We start from the raw sequence: 10304 nt of genomic DNA on the forward strand, positions 1-10304 counted from the left end.
ATCCTGACCGCGTCATATCGCTGGTCGGGATCGCTGGTGCATCGCTAAGTGTGACAGTACCTTTACTCTTCCAGATGGCAAACATTTCAAGGTCAGGCTGCCCTGGTAACCTGATGCTAATTTAGGAGTCGGGAAAAGACCTGTGTGTAACTAAGGGCCTTGACTATTACAATTGTTGCACAAGACCATATAAAAATCTTTTCACGGTTGTCAAATGTTTGTGAAATCGTCTTAAAACTCTGATAAAATGATTTGCACAGAAACATCTTTATTTCACAACACCCGTCAAGTGAGTTTCGGTATCACCAACCACAATATGGCCGCCAGGAGCCCGTCGCTTACATCAATTCTCTCCTTTACGGCATGACGTAATCGATCGGCAACAGCCAACCACAACCACGTTTTACGTCACTTCCGCTCAAGGTCTCGTTTTCGCTTCACCTCGTGCAGCGCGATCTGACGTCACTTCCGGTCGGAGACGGTGTTCTGTTACAGCGGGTGTGAGTGCGGACAGGTGAGTGTTGTGTGTGCGGGGAGGAGAGGCGGCGGCGGCCGTGCTGGGGCAGCGGAGGCCCGTGGTGCCGGTGAAGAGGGAGAGAGCGGCTGTGATGACCGCGCTCCTCCGCCCGCCATTGTGCTGCGGCGCCGAGTGATGGCGGGAAACAGCCGGGCGGGCGTATTGTTCCAGCACAGCCTCAGTGGTGGACATTGTGGTGGCAGGATGGCGTGTCTGCCCTCCTCTGCGCCTTGTGGGGCTGACAAGGTGCCATGATGTGAGCGGAGATAGAGAACATGGCGCTAATGGGGGGGTAGAGGCGCGGGGCTGGTGTCCTGTTACCGGGAAGCAATGGCGGCAGGAATCTGGTTGCTACAGACCTCAGAAGATCCTTTCTCTCTTGTGCTCCCCTCCATTTTTAGGATGAATGGATTCTTCCATTTACGTCGTATTTAGTTCTTATGAACGCTCCCCAGCTGGGACATTCCATTTCACTGCCTGAGGGGGTTATAAATGACATTACAGGGTGACCTGTTTTGTTGGCAATATTTATTTTTCCCAAAAAATCATCAGTTCTGCAATTGGGTTTTTTAATTAAAAAAACTGTCTTTTACAGGCTTCCCCCTCCCACCTTCACATTCGACTTTGATGCGGTCTGAGATCGTATTTCATCCGAGAGGATCGTTAAGCGTTACAGACTCCTGATCAGTACGAGCTCACTGACTTGATTCTAGTTAACTCATTCGACAGAAGATGCAAAATTTAACATGAAACCCAACGCCAAATGATTTTTAGCCCCACCTTCTCCCACTGAAGCCCCTCCGGCTCCATGGATGGAAACGCCTGTGTCGCGCCTCCCTTTTTACGCCTCTTCCTGTGGATTGTGAGAAGGTTCAAATTTATCAATCCTGTAATAATAATAATAATAATCTTTATATAGCGCCAACATATTCCGCAGCGCTTTACAGTTTAACAGTTTCAAGACACAAGTCATAAGTAACAACGCTAACAATACAATAATTAAAGCACAATAAGCCGCCCCTGCTCGTGAGAGCTTACAATCTACAATGAGGTGAGGGAGATACAGAGTACAGGTGTGTATTTACAATGATGTATTTACAATGAAGGTCCAGCCATCTTGCGGGAGTGAAGGATGGATGGAGATAGTGAATGGGCTACACACGCACACTTACACAGAGAATGACTTTGATTAGTGAATGTGATAGGCCGCTCTGAACAGGTGTGTTTTGAGGGAGCGCCTAAAACTATGCAAATTGTGGATAGTCCTGATTTCTTGGGGTAGAGCATTCCAGAGGATAGGAGCAGCACGGGAGAAGTCTTGGAGTCGGGAGTGGGAGGTACGGATTAGTGCAGAGGTTAGTCGAAAGTCGTTTGCAGAGCGCAGCGAACGGCTAGGCCGATAGACAGAAATGAGAGAAGAGATGTAAGGGGGTGCCGCACTGTGGAGAGCTTTGTGGGTGAGAACAAGTACTTTGAATTGGATCCTGTAGCAATATTCCTTTAAAGGGAATCTGTCACCCCATTTTTCGAGTATCAGCTGCGGCCACCGCCATCAGGGGCTTATCTATAGTATTCTGTAATGCTGTAGATAAGCCACCGATGTACCCTGAAAGAAAAACGAGTTATATTATACTCACCGGGGGGCGGTCCGGCGCCTCCCTTCTAGCGATGACGACCTCTTCTTTGCTTCGCGGCGCAGGCGTGCTTTCTCTTCAGTGCGCAGGTGCTGGGAGAGGTCACAGAGATCCGGCGCCTGCGCACTGTAGGACTCTGCTCTGTCCTCAACAGTGCAGAGAAAGCACGCCTGCGCCGGAGCCGCGCCGGGAAGCAAAGAAGAGGTCGTCATCGCTAGAAGAAGGGAGGCCCCGGACTGCCCCCCCCGTGAGTATAATCTAACTCTTTTTTTCTTATCTTTCAGGTTACATCGGGGGGGGGGGGGGGGCGGCTTATCTACAGCATTACAGAATGCTGTAGATAAGCCCCTGATGGTGGTGCCGGCAGCTTATATGCAAAAAAAATAGGTGACAGATTCCCTTTTAAAGATGTCCGGTGAACAGTGATTGATTCTTATTCTATTCCCATTGCTTCCCTGAGTTCAGTGACTTTTGCTTTTTTAAAAAAAACAAAAAAAAAAACTGCAGTACAGTTCTATGGATACAGGGCTTTATATTTATTGCTACTTTTTATGGGGCGGTGCTTATGGGGTCAGAGCAGCTTAATGACACGCCCCTGAGGAGCCTATTTATTATAGTACCATTTATTCCATGGCGCTTTACATGTGAGGAGGGGTATACATAATACATACAAGTACATTAATCTTAAACAATACAAGTCACGACTGGTACAGGATGAGAGGGGACCCTGCCCACGAGGGCTCACAATCTACAAGGGATGGGTGAGGATACAGTAGGCGAGGGTAGAGCTGGTCGTGCAGCAGTTTGGTGGATCGGTGGTTACTGCAGGTTGTAGGCTTGTCGGAAGAGGTAGGTCTTCAGGTTCTTTTTGAAGGTTTCCATGGCAGGCGAGAGTCTGATATGTTGTGGTAGAGAGTTCCAGAGTAGGGGGGATGCGCGAGAGAAGTCTTGTATGCGATTGTGGGAAGAGGAGATAAGAGGGGAGTACAGAAGGAGATCTTGTGAGGATCGGAGGTTTCGTGCAGGTAGGTACCGGGAGACAAGGTCACAGATGTATGGAGGAGACAGGTTGTGGATGGCTTTGTATGTCACGGTTAGGGTTTTGAACTGGCCTATGAGCCACTCTCTCTGTTTTTTGTAAAGAGTATAACAATTTGAACTAAATAAAAAAGGCTCTGAATTATGTATATTAAAAAAAAAATCCAGAATCATCAGGGGAGCAAAACATTCACAGTTGTTGAGGTTCTTGTTTTCCGGATGTTTGCGGACAAGTCCGACTTATTAAAAGGTCACAAAATGTTAAGACTTACCCGGTTGTCAATTTGGGCGATATGAGGGGAGGTGCTGATGTGTAATGAGTGCTGACCATTTCAACAGCTTCCAGATGGAGACTGACTGGGGATGACAGTGTTTCTGGAGGTCTAGGCCGAGAAATGTCGTGATCGTACAGAGGGGCGGAAGTTAGAAGAAAATTAAAATGACGATAGATGGATAATTTCTTCGGTTTTTAAATGAACGTATTGTACAACAGGACGGAAAGCTCTACAGCTTCTGAATACAAGTCGTTCACATCTTTTTAATTGAGTAAGATGGACACAGAGCTAGAGGCAGAGGACGACTCCTGCGCTCCATTATCAGCTGGTGTTATTCAGTTGTCTTCGGTGTTAGCGGTACAATTATCGCATTTTGCCGTCTGCAGGACGACTTGTGAGTAAACTATATATTTTTTTTTCTTCCCAGGATGCCTAAATCAAAGGAGCTGGTGTCTTCAAGCTCATCTGGAAGTGAATCCGATAGTGAGGTGGATCAGAAGGTTAGTCTATAGTTTGTTATTCACATATAAGACACAGAGGATGGTACTGGTGCCCTCAGAAATCTACGTACATAATGAGACCAAGACCGCCAGATAACTGCGTATTAAAGGGAATCTGTCACATCCCGGGACATGTATGACCTACTGTATTAATATGGGCATACAGGTGATAGAAATGTTACACTAGTCCTACCTGTATGCCTCATATTAATTGTCTTGTTATACTTGTTGGTCTTGAAGTGTTATATTCTGTCTTCATGGTGTGTGGTTCCTGCAAGAAATCTCTCTTCATTACAATACTACCCCCTCTCCTCATGCACGTTAGTTGTGGCACTGGGAACTCGCGCCTGCACTCCCTCAAGAATACATTCCTCTTCCTCCCTTCTGTAGGTGCTGCATTCAGGGATCTTCTGCACTGGCGAGTCATTGTGACCACCAGTGTGAGCGCCGATAAGGTTCTCTCCCCACTTCCTCCCAACATAGTCATTGCTAGGAACCAGGTGTACATGGTGATGACTATACAGGGAGGGATTGAGGAGAGCACCTTCTCGGCACACACACTGGAGGTCACTAGATCGAAAGTCGAATGCGCAGAACATCCCTGAATGCAGCACCCATAGGAGGGGAGTGCAGGGCGCCGGCGTGGGATTCCTGGGCTATAACTGTCGTGCATGGGAGGCGGGTTAGTATCACAATAAGGACAGGGGGGCAGGGATTTCTTCCAGGCACTGCACGCTCTGGAGCCTGGAAGAAATCATTAGCATAAAGAAAGAATACAGCATTTCCCACCCAATAACAAGACCATTAATATAAGGCAGACGGGTAGGACTAGTGTAACATTTCTATCACCTGTATGCCCATATTAATAGGTCATATATGTCCCGGAGGGTGACAGATTTTCTTTAAATGATATGGCTTCTAACATACGTGGAAAATGCAAATAAAGAAATCCAGGCGTATGATCAATTTTGGCTCACTAAAAAGTGTGACACAGTCCACATGGGGTTTAAGTGCTTGTTATCTGATTTATGATGTTATGTTAGGTGCTTGGTGCTTATGTTTCTGAGTGTTGCAGCACGGCACCTCCATGCAGCGCTGTCACGGGTGATGGTACTGATTGCTGGGGTCTGTATTCGGGACTGTTGGTGATAGCGCTGTGATCAGCTATTGTCTCATGGAGAATGCAAGGTGCACATTGTCGCTATCGCTGGGAGTCACAGCGATCAGTAAGTTGTCCTCTAATTTAAGATGAGAGGATCAGGCAGCGTTTGAGTTCCCCTGTTGGTGCTGATTTTTCTCTAAAAATTGAATGTCCATTATTATGTTTTATGTTCTCTCCAGACACCAGAACATAGCAAATGTAGGATGTAAAAAAAATAGAAGAAAAACCCCTGTAACTCACCTTATTGTGCACTTTTCTGGCTCCTTTGCTTCTCACAGTCACCAATCCGGTCCTTGTCGTATCTTTTTATCACTGCCATTCATGCCGAATTCAAACTAGGCCGGGATTTCTGGCGCTGATGTGGAGATGCGTACCTAAGGTTGTGACTTGTGCCACGGTATCGCTCCCTCGTAAATGTCGCAGGGTTCTGCACGCTAGGCTGAGACCTCCGGCTCTGAGCCCGATCTCACTGCGAGCGTCGGTGATAAGCAGCTGCGACAAGGAATAGACAGGTGAAGGGCTGTGAGGTTTTCATTGCCACTTATAGATTATTCTGCACAGAACCAAATGAACAAAAAGATCCACCTTTCTGTGAATGTGGATTTTTTTTTTTTTTTTTTTTTTGCAGAATTCGATTCCACTTAAAATATATCCTTTATTCTGTACCCTTAGTATACAAATATGTAACGTTAACCCTTAGCAAAAATCCTTCAAATGTGTTTGCTTTAAAGGCAAAGAGAAAAAAGCAGCCCCCATCAGAGAAGGAAAAGCCGGCAAAGAAACAGAAGTCTGGAGAAAGCTCTAAGGGATCTGCTTCCTCCAAACAAAGCAGCAGCAACCAGGACGACAACATGTTCCAGGTACGTTCCCTTTGTGAAGACTTATGCCATCTGCTCGCATCAAGTCTCACCTGTTTAATTATGGAGAGCGGATGCAAGGACGGCCACGCAGGTGTTGGGGGACATCGGCTTGAATATCCGATCCCCTTAATAGTCTCGTGCACACTGGACCCAGCCAGGTGTGAACAAGCTTCCAAGGGGTTGAAAAAGGATAACTAGGAATGGGAGCTGCAATCTGTCACATTTTGGTAAAAACTCTGAAAAACAGAGATAAATCGGTACCAGGGCCTCTTTCATGTCCAGAACCCCAGAGATTGAAACCTCCCCCGCCCCAAGGAAACTTGCCCATGTAATATCTATGCTGACAACTGTGGCTTTTCTGATCGCTAAAATGTATATTTTTTTTTTTCTTCTCCAGATTGGAAAAATGCGATTCGTCAGCGTACGTGACTTCAAAGGAAAAGTACTCGTGGATATTCGAGAATATTTTATGGACAACCAAGGAGAAATGAAGCCAGGAAGAAAAGGTAACGTTCATCTTCACGTCATTGTCACATTAGGTCATGGTGACTTCTGGCCTGCAGAGCAGTAATGCATTTTCCTACCGGGAGGAAGTGACAGAGTGTTAGGAAAAATTCAGCAATTGTTGGGAACTCGTGGGTATTCCTTTTCAATATTATTTATATTGATTTAAAATAAAAACCCTGACTTTTGTGACTATAAATACTTGTGGGAGCTGTGGACTTTCAGAAGACGGAGACGAGAACAGCCAGGGGCAGCGTTACAAGTATGACAGCAAAGTCTACACAAACGTCAAGTCTATTTTTTTTTTTTTTTTTTTAATGTTGCTAAATGATTATTTTTTTCAAGCCGAGTTGTATTTGGTCATGGCGCAGGCACTTTAAAATGTCTTTCTTTCTGCTAATTCTCTGGTTGTCCCTGGCTGATGACTACAGATGATGTGACCACTGCCACCATTCTCTGGCCACAGCGGTGCTACTATAATGTACAGTCCGTGACCACGGAGACCAGTGATCAGCTGCCGCGTGGTCACACTGAAGAGGATGGGGACGTGATATATGACGTATATTTACATCATGTGTTGTGTCCCTGACTTTGATTCGGGCTCTGATGCTGAGCCCGCAACTTTCCCCACACATAACAGCTGATTTAATCTGCCATCATGTGCCATTAACAGCCGCTGGTGGATTGGTGTTTGGCCCCCGGCTGTTAACCAGTTAAATCTTGTCACAGAGGATTTAACACGCTCCGGTCAGAAGCGCGTCATTCCGGCCGCCTGATGGCTCCCAGTCACATGATCATGGGGCGCCGATGGGTTATGCTGAAGACTCTGTGCACGTCATTAAAATACTCATGTGAACGCTGGCTCTTGATTTTTGCTGTACATAGCAGGGCTGTTGGCTGTCGTCTTCCGCAGCATCAGATACACGGTCCCGGTGTCTTCTGTTTTCCAGGTATCTCATTAAACCCCGAGCAGTGGAATCAGCTGAAGGACCAGATGTCCGACATCGACGATGCAATAAGAAAGCTGTAACCTCCGTCCATCGGAAGAGAAAGCATCATGTTTTACTTTTAAGCACTCTTTTTACATTTGTTTTCTACTTTTTGTTTTACAAATTCTTGTTTGTTTGAATTGGGAAAATGATTTGTACGATGACGCATTTTATGTGCATTAAAACAAGGTAAAATTTGAAATAACAGTTTGAGCCTCAATTTACAAATGGAGAAAGAATCCCCCGTCCGCAGCGCTGCTTGTCCCGTGTGCGGGCTCCTGTCTTCTGCATAGTTATGAGCAGATTTGTGTATCTCATTATTTATATCACTTCCTGTAGGAAATTTCCTTAATGTTAACCAATACAATGAAGCAAAGAACGGTTCTGGGCTATGCCGGAAATTGCTCATCTTGTCCCTTTTGTCTTTATTATGAAGTGAACGTGTGAATTTTATTTTTTTTTCTTTATAAATTGTTTTGTAAACTCTTGACATTTCAATAAACGATAGACCGATACAATAAGAGTAAACAGATGAGGTGCGTCTTGAAGCTACGACTTTCTCTGAGGGATGGCAAATGGGATCCCATCCTCCCTCTAGAGGCCCCCTTTCATCGGAACGATTCTTCCCATCCCCCTCTGCCCCCAGTTATTAGAATTCTCCTTATTCTTACTCCTTTTCAACCCTTACCAACATCTGCAGTTTAACCAATTTCTGACAGCAACATTTTATTTATTTAGCGCCGCCCCTCCAGCTCCCTCAGGCGTGCCGGCGCCGCCCCTCCAGCTCCCTCAGGCGTGCCGGCGCCGCCCCTCCAGCTCCCTCAGGCGTGCCGGCGCCGCCCCTCCAGCTCCCTCAGGCGTGCCGGCGCCGCCCCTCCAGCTCCCTCAGGCCATCTAGAGCCGCCCCAATATGGCAAGCAGGGCCGGAGCCTTGATTAAATAAAATATATTTGGTATTGCTGTCTGTAAAAGTTTGATTTATCAAAATATAAAATTAAATTATTCGTACCGCAAATGGCATAATGAGAAAAAAAGGAAAGCCAGAATTAGGTTTATTTGTTCACTGCAACGTCATAAAAACAACGTCCACTCGCCACTCAAAAAAAGAAGCATTCTAACAACTCCACCAACGAATACTTAAAGCTTTACACGTCTCGGAAAATGGTGAGTGAAATTTTTTTTTAACCACTTAACAAAAAAAAAAATAGAAATGTATCTCTGTGATAGTACTGACCTGTAGAATCATGATTCCAGGTAACTGGGTCAGCACAATAAACACTAAAAGCAAACTCTCCCCAAATAATTACAGAATTGCATTTTTTGTGAATTTTTTTTTTTTTTCACATGTGGATTTTACATTGAGTGGTAAAATGAATGGTGCCGTACAAAACTGTATCTCGTCCCAAAAACAAGCCTTTATATGTCTACATGGATAAAAAAAAAAAAAAAAAAAAGTATGGCTCTTGGAACAAGGAAAGGAAAATGCAAAAATGTAAAATCGTCACTTAGTGGAGGTGTCAATTACTGCAATTCTTCACCTTTTTTTGATTGCGAGGAGCTGGCCTTGTCCTAAAGACTATTGGACCAATTCATATAAAGCACAATCTGCGGCTCTAAGCGATGCAGACTTTTTCCCTCACGGAGCATCGGTTACGTCGATCTTATTGGGTTTTATTTGAGATTTGCTGGCTCGCCAGTTTAGCCTCAGGAATCAATGTTTCCATGCAGTGACGGTATGCAGAGGATGACTTGCAGGCTCGATCTTATATATACATAAGGCCAGACATGAGATTGCTAGTTAGGTAAAGCAATCATTCCATTACTCTTGTTAGTGTCTCAGCGGCCTCAGTTATGTCATTGTTTCACATGAGACTGTAGTTGACTCTCGCTGTATGTTAATTTGTAAATGCCTGCTGAGTACGTGTTGCATCACCCCACTGCAGTTTACCAGTCGACAAAACTTAGGACAAATATGCAGGTCAATTGAACAATCGAACAATGAAGGATCACCTCCGGTCCCCCTACCTTTCCCCAATTCTGTGGAGGAATGTCTTGAATCGGAGCTGTGGGTATAACATCTCTGACTCCATTTGCAGAGAAACTCTTCAGGAACAGCTCAATTAACCATGGGTCCAACTGGTGGAATACAGGTCTGCTCCTCTGCCCATCACTGAACCCACAAAGACATTTGGAGAGGCCCCGATTGGGACTGTACTATATGTAATTGTTGGCTACAGTCATGATATGCGTCATTTGAAGGAACCTGGACTGTAAGTACAGACTATACCGGTGGGAGATACAAATGCTGAGGGCCAACACAAGTTAGGAGACAGTGGGTATCGCCAGGTACGGGAGCAGTGGAATTATTGGCTCCAGGATGGGATCTTGTAAACTGAGGACATTGCATTGTGACCATCTATCCCAAATTGCTGTAAGACCATGGACGTAAAGACTAAAAATCAAGTGCTTCTCACTAAATTAGAATATCCTCAAAAAGTTAATTTCGGTTCTTCAATACAAAAAGTGAAACTCGTATAGAGTAATTGCAAACAGAGTGATCTATTTCAAGTGTTTATTTCTGTTAATGTTGATGATTGCTTACAGCCAATGAAAACCCAAAAGTCATCATCTCAGTAAATTAGAATAATTGACAAACACCTGCAAAGGCTTCCCAAGCGCTTAAAAAGGTCCCTTAGTCTGTTTCAGTAGCTCCACAATCATGAGGAAGACTGCTGACCTGACTGCTGACCTGACTTCAATGGAAGTCTTCAAACAGAGGCTGGACAGACATCTGACTGGGATGATTTAGCGAATCCTGCTTTGAG

At 45.2% G+C, this 10304-nt stretch overlaps 1 protein-coding gene across 1 annotated transcript; it reads left to right on the forward strand.

Annotated features, from left to right (window-relative positions):
* The first annotated feature begins 359 nt into the window (after nucleotides 1-359).
* Nucleotides 360-7684, forward strand: SUB1 (SUB1 regulator of transcription). Its single transcript, XM_073543894.1, has 5 exons — nucleotides 360-514; nucleotides 3892-3964; nucleotides 5858-5986; nucleotides 6384-6492; nucleotides 7441-7684. The coding sequence occupies exons 2-5, from the start codon at nucleotides 3893-3895 to the stop codon at nucleotides 7518-7520; spliced, it is 390 nt and encodes a 129-aa protein (XP_073399995.1). The 5' UTR covers nucleotides 360-514; nucleotide 3892; the 3' UTR covers nucleotides 7521-7684.
* Nucleotides 7685-10304: the final 2620 nt, after the last annotated feature.

The sequence above is a fragment of the Dendrobates tinctorius genome, unplaced genomic scaffold, assembly GCF_039654945.1.
Source record: "Dendrobates tinctorius isolate UK_male_01 unplaced genomic scaffold, ASM3965494v1 ptg000135l, whole genome shotgun sequence".
Lineage (NCBI taxonomy): Eukaryota > Metazoa > Chordata > Amphibia > Anura > Dendrobatidae > Dendrobates > Dendrobates tinctorius.

Bases quoted from the DNA above. Each gene is read 5' to 3' on its own strand.
- SUB1 (XM_073543894.1), top strand. From the start codon at position 3,893: ATGCCTAAATCAAAGGAGCTGGTGTCTTCAAGCTCATCTGGAAGTGAA. The intron at 5,987-6,383 runs GTACGTTCCCTT...TTTCTTCTCCAG, and splicing joins AGGACGACAACATGTTCCAG to ATTGGAAAAATGCGATTCGT. The intron at 6,493-7,440 runs GTAACGTTCATC...TCTGTTTTCCAG, and splicing joins AATGAAGCCAGGAAGAAAAG to GTATCTCATTAAACCCCGAG.